Source organism: Gadus macrocephalus, chromosome 20, assembly GCF_031168955.1.
Source record: "Gadus macrocephalus chromosome 20, ASM3116895v1".
In the NCBI taxonomy this organism is placed as follows: Eukaryota; Metazoa; Chordata; class Actinopteri; order Gadiformes; family Gadidae; genus Gadus; species Gadus macrocephalus.
Window position 1 is genome coordinate 12,533,820 of NC_082401.1, and position 22,777 is coordinate 12,556,596.

Here is a 22,777-nt window from a genome sequence, read left to right on the forward strand (position 1 = left end):
GGTTATAGAAAAGAAAACAACGTTAAAACATCGTGTATAACAGTACTACTACTTGAATGCCTCCGTTTGTGACTGAAATTTTTATTTCATTTTATTTTTATTTTTCGTTTTGTTCTGTGAAGGTATGCTATATGTGCGCCTCTGTAAATATTCCCGCTGCGTGCTCTGAGGAATAGTTCCCTGGTACTGTAATTTGCATTAAATAAAGAGTAGGTTAGCCTGGAAATGATAACGCAGTCGAACGCGGCCTCTTTCTTCAGTCTATCTTCATACTGCTGTTTCCTGCAACGAGCACCAGAGGGCAGTAAACTATTATTTTAAACTAGAGAGACTGCCGTTGATGGACGTCATAGCGGCAACCCACTTTCAGGTGAGTTTATTTGGCTTTTCGTGACGAGGCAAATTAAACTCTGACGCATAACGTTACTTTTGTGCTGAAAATTATCAATCTATTTCCTTAGGTGTGTATTCACAGATCCTACACAAATACAACTTGGATATGAAAACACTCAAACGTAATCTTGTTAACCTTTAATGACTTCAAGTTACAGTATACAAGTAGATCAACGAAAAAATTAAGAATAAATTAAGAAGTGGGGAGACACACAGACACTCTTAAGGTAATGACCTACTCACTAATTACTAAAGAAAATGTAGATCCTGAATAAAACAAAAAACGTATGTGTGGAAGATTCATTCAAAATCTTTCAGACAAAATCTCAGAACTTAGATGTGAAAAACCCAAAGGTCATTGCACTTTTTCATGCAGGCTAAGCAAAGCCGCATGTTTCTAAACCTGTGTGTTTAGGTTCACTAGTCATCACTATTCATATAATGGAAGACGAATGGCATGTAAACATAACTACAAAATACACTTCAGTCACTGAAACAAACTGAAGATCGTATATCCATTGGCGTTCGTTTATTCAACTGATATCGCTTAAGAATACGGCTGCAATAAAGTTATTCCGTTTACCAGTTCTATCCAAGAAGTATGCTCTAACTCTTCTGAACTGAATGAACGCTCAGAGCACAGCGTCGTCAGTGGGGTCCCCCCCCTGGGGGTCCCTGGGTCCGCCGGGGGGCCCCCCTGAGCCGGGTCCGGGGGTCTGGACCTGGGGCCCCCCTGAGCTGGGTCCGAGGGTCTGGACCTGGGGCCCCCCTGAGCCTGGTCCGGTGGTCTGGACCTGGGGCCCCCCTGAGCCGGGTCCGGGGGTCTGGACCTGGGGCCCCTCAGAGCTGGGTCCGGGGGTCTGGACGGGGGCCGGATGGCGAGGACCCCCTGTGGCCCCGTTGATGACTACCTGGGCTGCGGCCAAGTGTCTCCGCTGTCTGTCCCGCACTGGGGGGGGGGGGGGGGTGAGACAGAGGGACGGTGAGGACTCGTACTCAGACCACCAGCCGGTCCTATGACGGGGTCTTGGGGACCTCCGTCCTGTCTCTCAGACCGGCCCCTAGGGCCCTCCCAGCCCCCCAAGGAACCAGGGACCCCCAATAAACCTTATGAGATTATTTTATTTTGTGTCAACTCTGTGAAGCGTCTGAGCATTTAGAAAAGCATGATATGAATCTAATGTACTATAGTTCTTATTATTGTGTTCCTGAAGGGTTCCTCGCTGAAACTGGGGGGGCTCTAGAGGTCCGGGGGGGGGGTAGGACCTGGAGCTTTAGAGACTGGGTCTGGGTCAGTGGTGGACTTAATGATTTGTTTCCGTGACCCAGTTCGCATGAGTCAGTTCACCAAGCGGAGTCGTTCGCGAATCGTTCGTTCGTTCAGTCGAGTTTCCGGTAGCACTGAGTCTGACTGACTCAGCTGAGAACCGTGCAATGGCGTGCATTCAGTCGGACTCAGTGCTACCGGAAACACGACTGAACTGGGAGGAGTCGTTCGCGAATCGTTTGTTCGTTCAGCCTGGTTTCCGGTAGCGGTAAATCGCATCATGGAATGCACGCCATTGCACGGTTCTCAGCTGAGTCAGTCAGACTCAGTGGAGTCAGTGCTACCGGAAACTTGTTAGTTCGTTCAGTCGAGTTTCCGGTGAATCGAATGGTGAACGAGACGAACAAAAGAAAGGAACCGGTTCGGTTAGTTTCGAACCGGTTCGGTTCGTTCTCCTAAAGACTCGTTCATTCGAACCGGTTCGTTCGCCAACGAGTCAACACTAGTTTGGGTGAGGGCTGTTCAAACACAAACCAGGATCACTAGTCAGGCCCCAGTGAAAGGCCCCGGGGGGAACCTGTGTGCTGGGTGAGGAGGGGGGGGTTTGAGTCGGGACCTTTCTGTCTGACGCTGATCCTCTGGACCTCCGGGATCAGGAAGCTGAACACCAACGCCGACACCAGCTCCTCAGCCTGCTGCTCGCTGTGGCTGACGCACACACATACACACGCACACGCACACACATTGACATAGACACACACACACACATGCACACGCACACACATATATTATTGATTTATTACTATTATTTGACCAGACCAGCGACAGACCGACCAGCGACAGACCGCTGGTCCCAGACCAGCGACAGACCGACCCAGACCAGCGACAGACCGACCATCGACAGACCGACCAGCGACAGACCGACCAGCGACAGACCGACCAGCGACAGACGGCGGTCCCAGACCAGCGACAGACGGCGGTCCCAGACCAGCGGTCCCAGACCAGCGGTCCCAGACCAGCGGCGGCCGTACCTCTCCTCCAGGGCGTAGGCCACGTCGTTGACCTCGCAGGCCATCCTCTGCACCTCGTCCCGCGCCTGCTGCCCCGCCGTGCTCTCCACCACTCCCAGGATGATGTCCTCCAGGTACAGCTCCACCGTGGCCTGCTGCACCTGCACCACCTGCAGACAGGAGACAGACAGACAGACAGACAGACAGACCCAGAGACGAAGGAGCACCGTCTCATCGTGGCCGTCCGAGGTGACGGTGCTTTGCCCCACCTGCCGGAAGATCTCGTCCTGCTCCCGCCGCCGCCGCTCCTCCACCTGCCTCCGCCCGCTCTCCTCCGCCTCCCGCAGACGCCGCTCCCTCTCGGCCAATAGCGCCATGGCGTGGATCCGGCGCTCCTCCTGCAGACGAATCAGCTCCTTGGCCAGGGAGTCCAGCAGCTCCACCAGCTCCGCCCCCACCAGGCCGTCCCGGGATGCCGCCGCCTCCGCCTCCTGCAGCGGGCGGAGCAGCGGGTCGTCACTCGGTTGGTGCATTCTGGATTGTGTAGCTCTGTGTATATCGGTGTGGTGTCTCTTCTGGTTGTGTATGTCTATGGCCTGCTGTCTCTCTATGTGTGTATGTCTATGGCCTGCTGTCTCTCTATGTGTGTATGTCTATGTGTAACGGCGTGGGGTCTGGCCTGCTGTCTCTCTATGTGTGTATGTCTATGTGTAACGGCGTGCGGTCTGGCCTGCTGTCTCTCTATGTGTGTATGTCTATGGCCTGCTGTCTCTCTATGTGTGTATGTCTATGGCCTGCTGTCTCTCTATGTGTGTATGTCTATGTGTAACGGCGTGCAGTCTGGCCTGCTGTCTCTCTATGTGTGTATGTCTATGTGTAACGGCATGGGGTCTGGCCTGCTGTCTCTCTATGTGTGTATGTCTATGTGTAACGGCGTGCGGTCTGGCCTGCTGTCTCTCTATTGCCGCTTTTCCACTGCATGGTACCAGCTCGACACGACTCGACTCGACTCAGCTCGCATTTTTTGCGTTTCCACCGCGAAAACATGGTATCTGGTACCTGAAGTGGCTGCTTTTTCTAGTACCGCCTCGCTCTAGGTTCCAAGCGAGCTGAGCCGATGCTAAAAGGTGACGTCGGCAGACGGCCGGCCACTGATTGGCCAGAGAGTGTGACGAAGTCACGAGAGCGGCATGGCAACCATGCTGGTAACAGCCATAGCAGCGCCGCAGCCAACATATATTCCACTTCTTCAACTTCTTCAACATGCCAGCTAATAATAGTAATGTTATCGATGTCCTCCATTGTTGTTATGTGGGTTCTGTCCATGTGTGGGTTGCGTAGGTCTTGTTTGCGTCGCGTACAAAAATACGTCACGGCCCTTTCGCGCAGCCGACCCCGCCCACGTCCAGGAGGTACTATTTGCGGTGGAAAAGCACCCGTGCTGCTACCGTGTCGAGTCGTGTCGAGTCGTGTCGTGTCGAGTCGTGTCGAGTCGAGCTACATGTGCGGTGGAAAAGCGGCATATGTGTGTATGTCTATGTGTAACGGCGTGCGGTCTGGCCTGCTGTCTCTCTATGTGTGTATGTCTATGGCCTGCTGTCTCTCTATGTGTGTATGTCTATGGCCTGCTGTCTCTCTATGTGTGTATGTCTATGTGTAACGGCGTGGGGTCTGGCCTGCTGGCTCTGCTGGTCCCTCTGGCTCTGCTGGCCCAGCACCAGGGCGGTTTGGGTCCTCAACAGCCTCTGCTCCTCCCCCAGCAGGGCGTGGGTGGTCCTCACCTCCTGGATCAGGGCCAGGTTCTTCTCCTTACCCGCAAACATCTGGAGGAGCAGCAGACACCCAGAGGAACACGAGTCACTGCTGGAGTGGAGACAGCGTCGGGACAGACAGACAGACAGACAGACAGACAGACAGACAGACAGACAGACAGACAGACAGACAGACAGAAACTCAAGACAGACACACAGACAGACAGACGGTCAGACAGACGGTTAGACAGACGGTTAGACAGACACACAGACAGACAGACAGACGTCTGTGTGTCAAAGAGACAGACGGACGAACCTGGTACTGGATGCTTCTCCCTCTCAGTAGTTTCTGCAGGACGATGGCGGCCACCTCCCTCTCCTCCTCCCCCTGGTGGAGGACAGAGGAATCAACTCAGAGGACACTTCCTCTTACTGTATATCTGAAGCCCAGAATGACGTCAGCAGGCTGCGCTCTGGGTGTGGCCTGACCTCGGGGGGCGGGTCTACGCTGGGGGTGGGCGGGCGCTGGGGGGCGGGTCTCTCCTTCTTCACCAGGAAGCGCAGCGGCTTAATGACCTCCACGCGGTCCTTCTCTGCCCTCAGGGCCTGCAGGGGGACGACATCACACATCAACCAGCCAGAGGGGACGGGCCGCCGGGCAGTGGGCAGGTTCAGGGGCTCAGGGTCTTACTCCCGTCGGCCAGCTTGTGAGTTCGAACCCGAATGGAAGCTACCTCGTGGGTCTGCGTCAGCTCCATCTCCCTGCGCTCGGCGCGCCCCACGAAGCCCCTGCTGGCCCTGGGTCCGGGGGCCTGGATCCTGGGCTCCAGGACGGAGGCCGGGAGGGACGCCTCCAACTCCAGCAGCCCTGGGGGTCAGAGGGAGGGGTCAGGGGAAGCCACAGGGTCACCCAGACCCCCTCCGGTCACACAAACCCCCCCCTCAGACCTTGGTAGGGACTCAGACCTCGGTACCAAGGCCGCCTTAATGCACGGGCTTACCTGGGCTGAAGCCCAAGGGCCTACGACGATCAGGGGGCCTATCATGAGCTGCATTTTTTATTTACTGTTAGAAAGCACTTTTACTGGCCCATGATAGGCCCCCCGATCGCGTATGCCCAAGACAATGAGATTTTTTGTTTGGGACTTGCCACTTGACACCACAGCCACAGTCGTCTCACCCCCCCACTCCCGTCAGACTCAGGATATCTCGTCTGTCCCCCCCCCCCATAATTTAAACATCTTCATTGTAAGATCCCCTCTCAGGGGGCCTACGAAACCTCTCAGCCCCAGGGCCCAATGGGAGGTTAATGCGGGCCTGCTCGGTAGGTGACTCAGACCGTGGTAGGGACTCAGACCTTGGTAGGTGACTCAGACCATGGTAGGTGACTCAGACCGTGGTAGGGGACTCAGACCGTGGTAGCTGACTCAGACCGTGGTAGGGACTCAGACCTTGGTAGCTGACTCAGACCGTGGTAGGGACTCAGACCTTGGTAGGTGACTCAGACCGTGGTAGGTGACTCAGACCGTGGTAGGGGACTCAGACCTTGGTAGGTGACTCAGACCGTGGTAGGTGACTCAGACCGTGGTAGCTGACTCAGACCGTGGTAGGGACTCAGACCTTGGTAGGTGACTCAGACCGTGGTAGGGACTCAGACCTTGGTAGGTGACTCAGACCGTGGTAGGGACTCAGACCTTGGTAGGTGACTCAGACCGTGGTAGGGACTCAGACCTTGGTAGGTGACTCAGACCGTGGTAGGGACTCAGACCTTGGTAGGTGACTCAGACCGTGGTAGGGACTCAGACCTCGGTAGGTGACTCAGACCGTGGTAGGGACTCAGACCGTGGTAGGTGACTCAGACCGTGGTAGGGACTCAGACCGTGGTAGGTGACTCAGACCGTGGTAGGTGACTCAGACCGTGGTAGGGACTCAGACCGTGGTAGGTGACTCAGACCGTGGTAGGGACTCAGACCTCGGTAGGGGACTCAGACCGTGGTAGGTGACTCAGACCGTGGTAGGGACTCAGACCGTGGTAGGGACTCAGACCGTGGTAGGTGACTCAGACCGTGGTAGGGACTCAGACCGTGGTAGGTGACTCAGACCGTGGTAGGGACTCAGACCTCGGTAGGGGACTCAGACCGTGGTAGGTGACTCAGACCGTGGTAGGGACTCAGACCTCGGTAGGGGACTCAGACCGTGGTAGGTGACTCAGACCGTGGTAGGTGACTCAGACCTTGGTAGGTGACTCAGACCTCGGTAGGTGACTCAGACCGTGGTAGGGACTCAGACCGTGGTAGGGACTCAGACCGTGGTAGGGACTCAGACCTTGGTAGGGACTCAGACCTCGGTAGGGGACTCAGACCTTGGTAGGTGACTCAGACCTTGGTAGGGACTCAGACCTCGGTAGGGAACTCAGACCTTGGTAGGTGACTCAGACCTTGGTAGGTGACTCAGACCTTGGTAGGTGACTCAGACCTTGGTAGGTGACTCAGACCTCGGTAGGTGACTCAGACCGTGGTAGGGACTCAGACCGTGGTAGGGACTCAGACCGTGGTAGGGACTCAGACCTTGGTAGGGACTCAGACCTCGGTAGGGGACTCAGACCTTGGTAGGTGACTCAGACCTTGGTAGGGACTCAGACCTCGGTAGGGGACTCAGACCTTGGTAGGTGACTCAGACCTTGGTAGGTGTCCAGGAAGCGGCTGCTGACCCCCCCGACGCTCCGGCTGTGGACGCGGTCAGGGACGGAGCCGCCGCGGGTCAGGGGGGCGTAGGCCTGGGAGGCGTGGTCCGTGTGGTCGCGGACGACGTCCCGGCGCTCCAGCCGCCCCTCCACGTTGGCGCGCTTCGCCGTCAGCTTCCTCAGCGCTGACAGGAACAATAGGAACAGGGAGGGAGGGCGTAAACGAGAGGCCAGAGCGGCGGGCCCTCCCCCCCCGCGCCGCGAGGTGCTCACAGAGGATGTAGTCGCCGTGGATCTGCCGGAGCTTGCTCTCCTTGTGGCTCTGGTGCCGGGTGAGGTTGAGGTCCTGGCGCTGGGCGGTGGCCTGGGTCTGTTCCTGGGCTCTCTGGTGGAGCAGGTCCCTCAGGGCGGCCAGACGGGCCTCCTGCAGCCTGGACCGCAGCACAGACACAGACAGACACAGACACAGACACAGACACAGACAGACACACACAGACACAGACACAGACACAGACAGACAGACACAGACAGACACAGACAGACACACAGACACAGACACAGAACACACACAGACACAGACACAGACACAGAACACACACAGACACACAGACACACAGACACACAGACACAGACACACAGACAGACCCAGACCCAGACCCAGACAGACACAGGGGTCAGTGGGACAGCCGTATGAAATGCTCCAGGGTAGATCTGAGGGTGGCCGATACCCTTATAAGGGAAGGTTGGAGCCTTCCTACTCGTCTCTCTCTCTGTTATTTAGCGCGCCATGAAACGGTTCGATTCGTTTTGTTGAGCTTTCCGTAGAATAGTATCGATGATCTGCTTCCACTTGCTTTTCACATGTTACGTCCTGGCACTTAATGTACCTACTTATTGTGTGTTGTACGTCCTTGCACTTATAGTACTCAGCATGGTGTAGCATCTTAGCTACATCCTAGCCATCTCTGGTGTATACAGGGAGTGGGTTAACCTCGGGATGGTTGGTGCTCGGCACTTGGTTCTATGAACATCCTCACTGGACCCACAGAGATGTATTGTTGTTTCTCTTTCTTCAGACAAATGTACTAATCGTAAGTCACTTTGGACAGAAGGGTCTGCTAAATGTCCTTGATGTAAACGGGAAGGTAAACGTTAACTTGACAGGTGGATGGGGAGGCTGGTGGCGGGGGCTGACCGTTGGATCTCCCCCTCCCTGAAGGCCCACTCCCGGGTCTCCATGGCCTCCATCATGGCCCTCCGGCGCTCCAGCTGCTCCAGGTCCTCCACGGGGGGCAGGCCCGCCTCCCAGAGCCGCTTGGCCCGAGCCCGCTCGATCATCTCCACCTCCGCCAGGCCGGCGGGCAGGCCTCCACCTGGGCCGAGCACAGGGGGGAGCAGAGGGTGGAGCAGAGGGGGTGCAGAGGGTGGAGCAGAGAGGTGGAGCAGAGGTGGAGCAGAGGGGTGGAGCAGAGGGGTGGGGCAGAGAGTTGGAGCAGAGGGGTGGAGCAGAGGGGTGGGGCAGAGAGGTGGAGCAGAGGGGTGGAGCAGAGGGGTGGAGCAGAGGGGTGGAGCAGAGGGGTGAGGCAGAGGGTGGAGCAGAGGGGTGGAGGAGAGGGGTGGAGCAGAGGGTGGAGCGGAGAGGGGTGGAGCAGAGGGGTGGAGCAGAGAGGTGGAGGAGAGGGGTGGAGCAGAGAGGTGGAGCAGAGGGGTGGAGCAGAGAGTTGGAGCAGAGAGGTGGAGCAGAGGGGTGGATCAGAGAGGTGGAGGAGAGGGGCGGTGTTAAGGCCTCTCACACGGTGAGGCCACACAGCAGCAAACAGTGTGTGGGGGGGGTACGACCACAATAATACATGTTACACCGCAGCGTTGGGGAATACTCGATTCTGATTGGTCGATAGCGTTCTCACTCTCTTCAAAATTGGCACATTGTTTTAGTGTTAACGGTCCGGAAACATCCGGACCGTTAACACTAAAACAATGTGCTTGATGTTTGTGTTGCGATGAAACTACCATGAAGTTGGAGACGGGGTGACTAATATCTAGTCTTTGTTGGCAGCTGTGTTATCAGGGTGACATCCTGTGGAAACTAATGGATAGTAGGGGTGAGGCATCAGCCTGCCCCCCCCCCCCCCCCCCCCGCGAGCTGTCTCAGCAGCACCATGCTGGGCGGATCACCCATTCTAGCAATATGCTCGTACATTTTTCCACATACGGCTCATTATAATTAGCAATATGCAGAATGCTAATGATGGGTGCGTGGGATGGTTGACATCAGGCCTGATCCTGTTTCATCAGAACCAGCTACTGAAACTCAAACCAGTCGTGGTCCCTTGGAGACTTTTTACTATAATATTAAGGCCTCTAATATTAAGACTCAGCAAGAATATTATTTTTTGATAGCTTTACTGTTTGTTTTGCTCATTTAATTGAGTTCATTAAAGTCGTTATAAAACAAATATCCATGCTTAGGTGGTTTATAACCTTGGCTCACAAATTTAATTAGGTTAAATGACCTCCTCATCTGAACGTTACGTTAACTATCATCTAAAAAAATATTCAGAATGTGGTTAAATGTGTGCTTTCTAGATTTTAGAAAGCATGGTGACTCCTAAAGTCACCACCCGAAATTCTAATCTTCGATCATATGGGCGAATCATGTATGACATTCCCCGAACACAAACTGTCTTCGGTGAGAGCGCCTTTAAAGGTTTTGCAGCCACATCCTGGTATAAACTGCAGTCACCTTAAATTAAGCTGCATTCTCAAAATGTAACAGTTTAAAACACGGATAAAGGACTATTTGAGTACTAAATGCATACGTGCTAATGTATGTATATATATATATAGATATATATTTTAATGTATATTTTATGTGGAACTGTATGCTGCTGTCGTGGCCAGAGCTCCCTTCTAAAAGAGATACTGACTTTCAACCGGTTATTCCTGGTAAAATAAACAAAAAAAGAAATGATTTGATAGATTCATGAAGTAAATAATGAATTGTACTCAAGTGATCCAGGAGACATCAGGCCTGTTTCTGTTTTATCCAAACCAGGGGCTGACCCTCAACCCCCCCCCCCCTTCCCTTCACACCATGTGACCTGGTCTAAGATGGCCGCCCGCCTCGTACCCCAGGTCAGAGAGGCCAGCAGCAGCAGCTCAGGGTGGGCCGTCCCGGGTCGAACCACGTACTCCGGGCTGTAGGGGTCCGTCTGGGCCTCGCTGTCTCTGTAGTCCGTCTGGACCCCCACAGTGCGATGGTACAGTCCGGTCGGGGCATTCTGCTGGAGCCTGGAGAGGGAAAGAAAGAGTCTCAGGACCAGGACCCCAGAGACCAGACCCCTAGGACCCCAGAGACCAGACCCCTAGGACCCCAGAGCCTAGACCCCCAGGACCCCAGAGACCAGACCCCCAGGACCAGACCCCCAGGACCAGACCCCCAGGACCAGACCCCCAGACCCCAGGCCCTGGTAGGACGTGGCTCCCCCCAGGTGGGTGTGTGACGTGTGGGACTCACGGGAGGAGGTCCTGGCGCGGGAGGCGGTCGAAGGCGATGAGGGGTCTTCAGGGAGAAGGAGGACAGAGAGGAGATGAGTGGGTGAATCCTCAGGTAAGGATGAGGGGGTGAATTCTCAGGTAAGGATGAGGGGGTGAATCCTCAGGTAAGGATGAGGGGGTGAATCCTCAGGTAAGGATGAGGGGGTGAATTCTCAGGTAGTCATCCCTTCTGATTCATTTGTTTAATGAAAAAAAAAGATTTAAAAACCTTATCAGGAAAAAAAAAATGTGTGAATCGTGCTGTGAGGGTTATTTTAGTGTGATGAGTGTAATCAATCTTAACCATCCTTGCTATCTAAATTAACATGTGAACAATGACGTCATAGTTCAGGTTTAAACCACCGTGTGGAGAACTTCCATCTGTCCGCTGCGTTCACATCGCAGTCCGTCTCTCTGAGCCAAGACCTGCTCCCCGGAGCGACTCTGTCACCAGCAGGGAAAATAGAAAAAAAATAGAAAAAAAGAATGTATAATAAATAAAAACTATATGTATAATTATTTTATATATATATAGGCTCTAGCCTATAGGCAATATAAATATATTTCATATAGCCTATATATTTTGTAATTATAATTATTATTATTATAATAATAATAATAATTATTATTATTATTATTATTATTATTATGTTATATAAAAATAGATATAGATACACACACACACCCACACGTCGCACACGCAAACACATTCGACCCAATACTCGTGCATCAACCCTTGCTGCGTTACCCGTCCAGGGCTTGCACTGTGTGTCGGTGCCGCTCCATGGCTCCGGGCCAGCGGCGGTCCATGGAGGGCGGCACCGGGTCCACGGCGCTCAGCTGGAGGGCGAACCGCGGGTTGGAGCTGAACATGGAGTCAAAGTCCTGCACTCTCCTCTGAACCACACCGAGAGGACGAACGGAAAGGTTTGTTAAGACCATGTCTCACTCTGGGTTAACAACCTGAGGCTGCAGTTCATAACAACTTCCCCTAAAAAGCGCTTAGTGCGCTCAGTGGCTGAGAGACTGTTTGCATAGGAGGAGGTCTGAGGAGGTCTGAAACCCCACTTATCCTCAGTTGGGCTTCTCTAAAGCGGATCGACTCTGCGGTGGTTTGGAGGAACGTACCAGGCGGTCCGCAGACGCGTAGGCCTTGAAGCTGGACCGGGCGTGGTCCGCCTCCCCGGACACCGTGTGCACCGGGTCTGAGGGGGGAGAGGGTGAGGAGTGAGAGCGTGAGGAGCAACGGGTGGTCTGAGGGGGTGAGAGCGTGAGGAGCACAGAGGACTGGTGAAGGTGAGGGGATGACGACACACGTACCGTATAAGTAGTCATAGGCGCGCTGCGGTCTGAAGCCTTTAGCGCTCCGGTGTTTGACCGACGCGGTGCGGGTCACAGATAAACTCATGGCGTAATGAACCCCCAGCTGTCGAGACGTGTGTCGTAGTGTCGGAGTTGTGGTGTAAACAGACAGGTGTGTGTATCGGTTGTGTCTCAGGTTGTATCCGTTGGCTTCTTAGGAGGTTGTGTCGCGGTCACCATGGGGACGGCCCACGGACGAGCGGCGCGGGGTTTTGAACCCACTGTGTGGCACACGTCCGGACCGCTAGGGGGCGAACGACTGACGGTGTTGCCAGATTGGGACAGATTTCCCTGCGGCTGAGCCAATCAGAGGGTATTGATGGAATAAATAATTCAGCTCTTCATCAAGGTTCAAAATCACACAATGTTGACTGCAAAGTTTAGTGATTTCAAACGAAACGAAACACTGCTCTCTGACTCCCTCACTCACTCACTCACTCACTCACTCACTCATAACAACAGAATATCGTCATTTCAATTGTAAAATATCTCAGTCAGAAGAACACCATGGTGTCCAGAATATGACAGGTTAAAGAGCATTATGAGTTCCTCCTGGGTCAGGTTCGTGCCGTCCTTATGGGCAGGTGGGGCAGCGAACTAGGCTACTTGCAAAATAATGCAAAAAAAATAGTAAATCATGGCTCAAAGTCTATTTTTAATTACCGGTAGGCCTATGTGAATTTCACGTTAACTACCTATCTATAGTTTCTGTAGGCTTTCCGACTATTTTTGGTCTGTTGATATCAAATTTTGGATGATGGTGGCGATTCTAGTTGAGTTTAACGTGTCATGCAATGTGGGGCAGGACAGCTCAGCGACCGCGTTCCTCCGTATGGTTTATCGCATAGCCCTGCAGGCTGAAATAACAATTGCAATCCGCGCTAAAAGACGCCTATGGTCATAAAGTAGTCTGCCTCATGTAGAACTGTTGTCGTTTTAACTCAAATTATTCCGTGCGTATAATTTCGTCGTTTCTATATCAGACGCAGATATGGCGAGTGGTGTTGCACCTGTGATTAACAGTGTTGAGTTTCTGTTCAACTATTTGAGAGGTTACAATTGGAAGAGAGGTTAGAAATCAAACAACTTGGCCCAGACAGACCGGACATAAACATTATCCAACAAACGAAGGATTGGGGGAAAACTTACAACAGAACTTTCTCGCAAGCATGCAAAGAAATAATGTATAATAAAAATATTTTTTTCCCATGTCTACTTTTTTGAGCAAGTGTGCACAGGACAAGGAGATATATGGACCACGGGTGTGTGAGGGATGTGAAGCTATAATAATGTATAATACAATATTATATATGCATAAATATATAGCCTACATGTTACAAAAATAAATTGTGGGTGTCATACGCCAGTCGTTTCTGAGCCACTGAAATTTAGGGTCACCGCACGCTACTGTCCTGGGTAGAATTCCAGGTCGTCAGCACTGATCTTTAAAGGCCAAACAAACGCTGACTAGTATTGGGGCAGAATTGACGAAACGTGTATCTGTGATGGTTTCATCTTTTTTAATCTTCCATTGCAACACGAGCCCCATCGAGGCCCGGCAGCGTCACTGTGTGCTCTGTGGGAGTGCCCTGCATCACCGTGGGTTGAACATGGGTGACAGGGCATGTAGCAGTTCTGCAAACACAACAAAATAAATGTGCGTGTAGATCCAGCAGCAGCTATTAATATCTCAAGACTTTAGCTTTGACTGTTACGGGTGTATTCATATAGGAATGATGTCACTAAAGCCTATGTGTCGCTAAAAGGAAACTCCGTCTCAGCCTGTCATTTTGTTTTGAGCTGTGGTTTAGAGTGGGAGGAAGAGAGGCGGCCCTTGATAACGATATTCTGTTTCGCAGCGTGAGGATGTGTGTGGCGTAGGGATTGATGATTTTATTTAGACGGTTTGCTATGTTCTCTGGGCTTGCACTTCTCTGGGTTTGTTTCCACGCGGGGAGGAGCCTTTCGCCTTGGGGTCGGTTCACAGGCCTCAGGAGCCCTGGTTCAGTGGAAGATCTTCAGGGTTCACCACAGCGCAGAACAACAGACGGGATGGTCCTAGAGGGGCCGCGCAGTCTGCTCAGAGTAGAGTGAAGCCAGGTCCGTCTGTGAGGCAGGGTCCTGATGGCGTCCCACCCTGAGAGGGGGGTGGTCCCGGCGTTCCTCTGCACCCTGTGTGTCCTCAGAGTGGTCACACTCCTCCTTGTCTCCGGAGCGCTCAGCATGGAAGGTGGGAAGTCTTTGGAATCCTTTTCTTTATCCCCTTGGGAACCTTGCTGTCAGTAGAACGGGTGGCGTTGAGGGTTTGAGGTGTTGGTGACTCGGGACTTTCCGATGACCTCGTTGTGGTTATGAATCTGTTCTGAACGCCGTACATGTTTGTGAAGTGGTGGAACGTATTGGTAGTGGTGTACAGAGTGTGTTTCTGGAGTAGAAAGTGGCGTTGGAAAGGTTATGATGCAATAGTGCATGTGTTCCTGCGCTGTGGGCCGGTTGAATGTGTCTCACTCTTTTAGGGGGATAGGTTTTCTTCTGAAGGGTAAATATAGCGCAGTACGTTCACTAACTTTTTCCAAAGCTAAACACTCATCTACTCCACAAACCGAAGGGTACTAACGCATAGCGCTTTTTATTGTAATCATCAACACTGCCAATAATATTTAATGTATAATCTGCTTTTAAAGGTAGCATCACAACGCTTTTCTCATAGGCACTCATTCCCTTGATTAAGCACTGCTTTGAGCTACATTAACCATCGCTTCCAGGAGCTAATCACAAGCCTGTGAAGTCTATCACTTCCACTACAATCAATATAAGTGAAAGCCACGGTAAATATTACATCTTAAACCATGTGGCCTCGGATTTAGGAAGCACGGTTCATTCAATGTGAACATTAAATGAAGTAGATAAATGATGCTGTGCGTGTTAAAGGCCCTTCTCTGTTTAAGTTACCAAAATAAATTGGTGACTAGCTTACGTATTATGTCGTGCACATTATACATATTACGTAATCAGTTACGATATAAAGATAAAAAAAATACAAATAATGAATGAAGGTTAAATAAATTTCTTAATAATTTCTAAATTATTTACTCAAAATTTGCTTCATCTAACTTATTTGATGGTGATTCTATATAAATGCAGACCGTATTTTTGTATTTGATGTGTTTTGTTGGGTATTAATTTAACATCCGTGTTTTACTTCATCCAGAGAGCCGACATGAGGTGGTGATGGGGCCCCAGGGAGCGAACCTCAGACTGACCTGCTCCAACAAGACGTGGACAGAGCTGTTCTACGTGATCTGGAGGATCGCCGCAGGCCATAGTCCGTGTGAGATCCAGCAGGACGACAAAGGAGATAACCTTAACACGTGCAAAGGAGGCGTGGCCCTCCTCAACACGTCCAGCGGTCAGCCCTACCTCCTCATCCCCCACTTCTCTCCCCGTCACGAGGGGCTGTACCAGTGTGAGGCCTCCTACTTGGGCATGGGAGACTACCGCAACATCAACCTGGTCCTGTCTGGTAGGAGTCACAGCCCAGCCCCTCAGGGAGCAGAAACAGTACAACAACTGTTGAATTAACGTCAACACAATTAGTCAACTTCAACACATTATCAAATTATTATTAGACCATTCATTAACCTTTAGTTAACTCAGTCAATGCCTGCTTCTGCATTAACTAGCGTTAATTAAGGGTTTAATGATTGTACCCTCATTATTAATGTTGGGTATGTTTGTATTTTAACAATTCTCGTATTCGATTCTTTGAGTGGCGGGGTAAAAAAAAAAACGGTCACATGCTTGTTTAATAGAAAAACGTTTATTCAATCGCAAGCCGCCTGATCGTCTCCATGGTTACGCCTGGCGGAGAAAAACTCAAACCCGGGTCTAATCAGGAAGAAAGATAATCCTGTCTGCCTTCTCAGGCAGCATGTGAGCGTTCAGCACAGATTGAGTTTCCCCCAGAGTTGAAAAGCGGCTCACTAGATGTGGAGGAGGTCTCTGTATGACCAGAAGGCCATGTCTGACAGGAAGGAGACGTCATTCGCTAGTCTACCAGCATACCCACTGGACTGTAGCAAGCGTTGCTCAACCTACCCAGCATACATCTAGGTGGACACGCCCATTTGTGATGTCACTAAAATACAGGAAAGGGCCGGTTTTCAAACGGCTTGTAACGGCTCATCACACCCCCACCTGGTGGCGTACACACTTTTGATCGCTTTTGTAAGAACAAACTTTAGACGTTTGCCGGTCAGCCCCAGTTCAGGTGGTAAATAGACATTCTGCTTTTTGGAAAGGGAATCAAGCCTCAGTCATAGTCCCTGTGGGCTGGTATTCCACTCATCTCTCTGTGTGTTCTGCCCCCCCCCCCCCCAGTGCCCCCCCGTGTGAGGGCCTGGCTTGAGTGGGCTGGCGCGAGCCGTGTGGCCGTGTGCGTGGCGGAAGACGGGAAGCCCGCGGCCACGCTGTCCTGGAGGAACACCGGGAACCTCACCGCCAACACCACGACGACGCAGGGACCCCCGGGAGCCTCGGTCACCGTGAGGAGCACGCTGGAGCTCCCAGGAGACGGAGCGGGTTGGGAGGGGGTCCGCTGCGTGGTCGCCCACCCGTCCTTGGAGAGAGAGGTCACCATGAAGCCGGTGGACTCAGGATGGGGGGGTAGGCATGCTTCACTCATCCTTTAACCTCTACATTAACATTAAGGGCCCTATGATGCAGCCAGCGCAATCGACTTCCTACACTGGCGCATGTGTCGTTGCAAGTTTGCAACTGGCGCAGAGCGTTCTTTTCCCTCCTGCGCCACGCGTCGGTAAATTAGGGATTGATCTTGCGCCCCAAGGGGCGGTTCGGCGGAAGGAGGAAGCGTGCTCTGGCGCAAACGTTCCCTGGTGATGTTTTGCAGTTTCAGAAAACAATTCCGCAACAAACCAGGAAATACCTGGTTTAAACTAAGTCAGTGGCGCGTTGTTCAGATGCTATTTTAAGGGTGCATGCATAATGTTGCTTGTGCACCTCGCGCATACACTTTGCTTCTCTCATCTACCTAGCCACACATTCTTGGTAAATTATTTGGGAAAGAACAGCTGATACAGCGGTAATAAGTTGTACTTTTAAATCAATGCATCTGCAAACACCGTACATCAAACACATATTTTCTTGACACAGACATCGTGTACAAGCCCATAACTTTTAGGATTGATGAGTATTTGATCGTGAGAAAACAGTGTTTTACCATGAGTGAGTGTTAAAAAGAATGAATGAATGCAGGCGCGCATGTGTGTGTATTGGTTAAAGAATTAATAAAAAAAACTAAACACGTAACGCATAATACAGTCCATGGCAATGTATATTAACGGGGGGACACATGCATATTAGGAACACAAATCGATAACGATAATGCATACAATACGATGTTTGTTAATGTATGGCGTATAGCATTAAATAGTACCACAGTTACCGCATATCATATGTGTGTTAAGTTTTCTTTGCTGAAATTTATTTGAGGACTCAATATTTCTGAAGTTGTGGGAGAAAACACTATTCCCTGTGGGAATTAGGCCATATTATTTGGCCATGAACTGAGCCATTTGAAGTTTGAAATTCATGTGGTCATGCATCTGCATCATCGGAGACTGCAGACGCGCTGTCAAAATATCAACTCGTCAGTCTCAAATGCGCTCATGGCTTTTAAAGGGGATGGGAGCTGGCACTCTCATTGGTTTATTGCACGTTACGCCGAAGCCACACCTACAGCGAATTAGGCTACTTCAGACCAACCCTTTTTACATTTGCGCCAGGCGCAAAGGTAATTTATCCGCCGGTAAAATAGCAACCACGCCATAGAACCGCCCACAAAGCTACTTGCGTTTGGCGCTTCTCACTTGCGTTTCAGACCGTTAAAATAGGGCCCCTGGTCGTTTACCAGAGGCTTTTATCCAAAGCAACAAATGAGTACATTAGTCAGAAGAAGGAGAAACAACAATATATCGCTGTCGGTACAGTGAGGATGTTCATAGAACCAAGTGCCGAGCACTAACTATCGCTAGGTCATTCCCCGTAAACAACAGAGATAGCTAGCGAGAGATGCTACACAATGCTAAGTACTGTTTTTCAGTGACAGGACGTACAACGTACAATACGTGTGTATGGGGGGTGTCTCTCCACAGGCCTACATATTTTTTTATGAGATGTATCTTTTTATCAAACTGAGCATGAATCATATGTCTATAATAATGAACCCTTGTTGATCACATGTTTATAATAGAGCTGTCAGTTAAACGCGTTATTAACGGCGTTAACGCAAACCAATTTTAACGGCGTTAAAAATTATTTTATTTTTTTTCTTTGGCTCAAAACAAAGAAGCAGTAGCCTGACTGCTCTGTTCAAATGAAATTTGTTCAAAGCAGTCGTTTAATTGCACTATAGGCTCTTTTTTTGTATCGTCCTGTTTTGATCAGTATATGCCAATGTTGTTATCAATAAAAAATCATTTGCACAAGGCAAGCCGATACACTTCACCATGTTGATAAGAGAATTAAAATGAGAAGAATTATGGGACAAAAAAATCAAGGGATATTTAGCATAGAAAAATAATTTGCGATTAATCGTGAGTTAACTATGACATTAATGCGATTAATCACGATTAAATATTTTAATCGCTTGACAGCTCTAGTTTATAATAATGAACCCTTGATGATCATATGTTTATAATAATGAAACCTTGTTTATATGGAATCAGGGGTCAAATCATGATTCGGTTTCGGTTCAACAGTAAAATCACGGATATGGCAGCAGGAGGCTGCCACATCATCACTCAATCTAGTGATGAGTAGGAGGTGATAGTGAGCCTGTTTAGTGATGAGTAGGAGGTGTTAGTTAACCTGTTTAGTGACGAGTAGGCCCTATGCTGAAGTTCCTTTTGTCTTCTTTTAAACCCTTTCGTTTTAATAACCTTTTACGTGGAAATACTTTTGAATGAGCAATTTAAGACAATGATGTAAATCTGTCTCATCGGATTTTGAAAATAAAAAGCCATTGAATTTTAAGCACTGAATATTTATGTATTGAATCATCTATCTGAATTTTTTTGCCTTTGAATTTAACTCAAAGGGCCCTATTTTAACGGTCTGAAACGCAAGTGGGAAGCGCAAAGCGCAAGTAGCTTTGTGGGCGGTTCTCCGGCGCTATCGCTATTTTACAGGCGGATAAATGACACTTGCGTCGCGGCGCAAGTGTCAAAAGGGTTGGTCTGAAGCAGCCTAGTTACCCGTAGGTGTGGTTTGGGCGTAACGTCCAACAAACCAATGAGAGTGCCAGCTCCCATCCCCTTTAAGAGCCATGAGCGCATTTGAATCGGACGAGTTGATATTCTGACAGCGCGTCTGCAGTCTCCGATGAGACAGATGCACATGAATTTCAAACTGCAAATGGCTCAGTTTATTGCCAAATAATATGGCGTAATTCACACATGGAATAAGGGGTTTTCTTCCACAACTTCAGAAATACTGAGTCCTACATATGAGTCCATAACATATGATATGCGGTAACTGTGGTTCTATTTAATGATATACGCAATACATTATAAACATTGTTTCTTATCAGTATTGTATGCTATCCTAATATGCATGTGTCCCCGCGGTAATGCCATTGATTGTAGGCCTATTATGCGTTACGTGTTTAGTTTGCGTGTGTTTAAACAGAGCACACACGCGCGCCCGCATTCATTCATTCTTTTTAACACTCACTCGCGGTAAAACAATGTTTTTCACGATCAAATACTCATCAATCCTAAAAGTTATGGGCATGTAGGCCTACACGATGTCTCTGTCAAGAAAATATGTGTTTGCTGTACGGTGTTTGCAGATGCATTGATTTAAAAGTACAATTTATTACCGCTGCATCAGCTGTTCTTTCCCAAATAATTTTCCAAGAATGTGCGGCTAGGTAGATGGGAGAAGCAAAGTGTATGCGCGAGGTGCACAAGCAATCCGTATGCATCGCATGCGCATGTATGCATGCGCCCTTAAAATAGCATCTGAACAACGCGCCACTGACTTTAAACCAGGTATTTCCTGGTCAGTAGCGCAATGGTATTCAGAAACGGCAAAATACCGTTTGCGCCAGAACACGCCTCCTCCTTCCGCCGAACCGCCCCTTGGGGCGCATGATCAATCCCTAATTTACCGGCGAGTGGCGGTGGTGGGAAAAGAACGCTCTGCGCCAGTTGTAAACTAGCAACGACACATGCGCCAGTGACTAAGTCACTTGCGCCGGATGCAAGATAGGGCCCTAAATGTTCAACAAATCCTTTTCACCTTTATTTTGCTATGTTAAAAAAAATTAGATCATATTTTCAACATACATTTTTTTTACTTACAAATATTAAACATCCCCAAATTCAACATGCCAAAGTCAGCTGCAAAATTCAATGTATGAAATTCAGTGTTAACATCCGGGGACCCAAGGAAGAGCGATCGATCCTAGATGCTAGATCGCGGTCAAAAACCTAACATGTGCATTATAAAATAAATAAAACATTAGATCCCCCCCCCCCCTCACCTTGTTATTAAATGTGTTTAATAAATACATTTGATTATTTGATAAGCTTTTTACAGACCCATACAATGGATCAGGCTTTTAGTAATGTCTCTCCCCATGAAAACCTACAGGCAGTGTTTAATGACGTTGATTTACCTTGGATCATTTCCTAGGATACTGTGTAAAATGCTGTTTTGAATTAATGTTTGTATCGAGAAAGAAAAACCCATCATCACAGCCGTTGCCGTGCCTTCCCGCATTAGAGACAGGTATCCAACGAGTGGCTCACCTGTTCCCGCTCGCTCTCCTTGCTCGACCGCGATCTAGCATCTAGGATCGATTGCTCTTCCTTGGGTCCTCGGATGTTAACACTGAATTTCATACATTGAAATTTGCAGCTGACTTTGGCATGTTGAATTTGGGGACGTTGAAAATACTTTGTTGTATTTTTTAACGCTGAATATTTGTTCTTTTAATATTTTAACATTGAAAAATAAAGGTGAAAATGGTTTGTTGAACATTTCAGAGGCAAAAAATCATGATACGTTATTTCAATGCATAAATATTCAGTGTGTAATATTCAATGGCTTGTGATTTTCAAAATCCGATGAGACAGATGCCTCCAAAGATGAGAACATGATTAAAATAAAAATAATTCCAAGCATATATTAATAAAGCATCAAGTTTCGCCGTGGTGTCCGCGTTTACAGCCTGGTGAAATAGCCAGGATCTGAGATTCCATCGACAGTACCAGCTCAACTCGCCTCGACTTTTTTTTGCGTTTCGATTGCCAAAATGAGGTACCTGGTACCTGGTACTTTAAGACTGAGTCCGACTTCATTGCTCATATGCCGCGTTTCCACTGCAGGGTTCCGGAACGGTTCGGTTCGCCTCAGTCCGGGAGGGAGGGGGCGGTATAGCCCAGCCCAGCTTCCGAGGTCGCGTTTCCACCGCCGACAGTACCCTTTAAGGTAGGCCGGATGTCGATCGCCGCGGCAGCTACGTAAACATCGTTAACAACGTCTTCCTCCCCAAGAATGCAGACGAACGTCTCCTACTCCTTGTTCGCCCTGCAGTGGAAACGCGGCAATATGCCGCGTTTCCACTGCAGGGTGCGGAACGGATCGGTTCGCAAAGGTGCGGTACGGGTTGCGTTTCCACCGCCAAAAGTGGCCGTGACCCGGACTTAGCTGTACCCGTTTTGGCCTCGTTTTCAGTACTCCTCCGTTGGGGTATTGAAAACGAGACGAGACGCCTGAAAGGGTCCCGGGAAATTCTAGCTACACACCACCTCCGTTGATTGGTCGACAGAATCATCACTTCCGGGCGACGTGGGGATAAAAACAAACAAACAGTAGCCTCGAGGTATTATTCTTTACAATTAACATGTTGCGTAAAACGCTTGCTTGGGCGAACAAGGAGGTGGAGACGTTCGTCTGCATTCTTGGGCAGGAAGACGTTGTTTACGATGTTTACGTAGCTGCCGCGGCGATCGACATCCGGCCTACCTTAAAGGGTACTGTCGGCGGTGGAAACACGACCTCGGAACTGAGCTGGGCTATACCGCCCCCTCCCTACCGCACCTTTGCGAACCGATCCGTTCCGCACCCTGCAGTGGAAACGCGGCATAAGTCTCACCCCCCTGTCGAGGTTCCAAGAGAGCTTACCTCATACTTTTGTGTGACGTAAACAGACTGCTGGCCACTGATTGGCCAGAGTGACGCCACTGGACGAATAATGATGAGCACGACGTCCAAGCCTGAAACCCGACTTCCGGCCGGCACCCGATAACCGGTCTCTTTAAACACTAGCATCAGCGTTCAGTCAACAATAGTGTTTGATTATCGAACATGGCAGGTTCAGCGCGCAAGAACACGCCGTGGAACGTGACAGAGGTGGAGATGCTCCTGTATGGCAAGCCAAATTGTCATTTATTAACTGAGATTGACTATCCGGAATTAACATTGTAGATATCAACAACTTCTTTCTGACTAGTTGTAATTACATTTTGAATAGTTGGAATTTTAATTCAAGATATCTGTAACGTCATTTTGCATGGTCAAAACTCAAATTCAAGATATCTGTAATTAGATTTTGACTAGGCGAAATGAAAGTTACAGATATTAGATATCTCTAATCAAAATTCCTTTCAAGATATCTATAACTTGATAAATAGATATCTACAATTAAATCATGACTATCCCTAACTCCAGTTTGAGATATCTACAA

At 49.7% G+C, this 22,777-nt stretch overlaps 2 protein-coding genes across 2 annotated transcripts in view; one reads left to right on the forward strand and one right to left on the reverse strand.

Moving 5' to 3' along the window:
• Nucleotides 1-907: 907 nt before the first annotated feature.
• On the reverse strand, nucleotides 908-12,324 carry cfap91 (cilia and flagella associated protein 91). The gene is made up of 17 exons (XM_060040483.1): nucleotides 11,962-12,324; nucleotides 11,770-11,846; nucleotides 11,390-11,538; nucleotides 11,005-11,085; nucleotides 10,622-10,666; nucleotides 10,235-10,395; nucleotides 8,300-8,477; nucleotides 7,378-7,535; nucleotides 7,101-7,289; nucleotides 5,156-5,289; nucleotides 4,911-5,027; nucleotides 4,738-4,809; nucleotides 4,347-4,493; nucleotides 2,940-3,161; nucleotides 2,692-2,840; nucleotides 2,277-2,368; nucleotides 908-1,342 (listed from the first exon to the last, which is right to left on the reverse strand). The coding sequence occupies exons 1-17, from the start codon at nucleotides 12,047-12,049 to the stop codon at nucleotides 1,026-1,028; spliced, it is 2,376 nt and encodes a 791-aa protein (XP_059896466.1). The 5' UTR covers nucleotides 12,050-12,324; the 3' UTR covers nucleotides 908-1,025.
• A 1,065-nt stretch (nucleotides 12,325-13,389) lies between these two features.
• si:ch211-214p13.9 (cell surface glycoprotein CD200 receptor 2) overlaps nucleotides 13,390-22,777 on the forward strand; it is an 11,049-nt gene continuing 1,661 nt past the window's right edge. Inside the window, exons 1-3 of the mRNA XM_060040235.1 lie at nucleotides 13,390-14,233; nucleotides 15,215-15,526; nucleotides 16,384-16,668. Coding sequence (XP_059896218.1) covers nucleotides 14,128-14,233; nucleotides 15,215-15,526; nucleotides 16,384-16,668 — 703 coding nt within the window. The 5' untranslated portion in view covers nucleotides 13,390-14,127. The remainder of the gene's footprint in view (nucleotides 14,234-15,214; nucleotides 15,527-16,383; nucleotides 16,669-22,777) is intronic.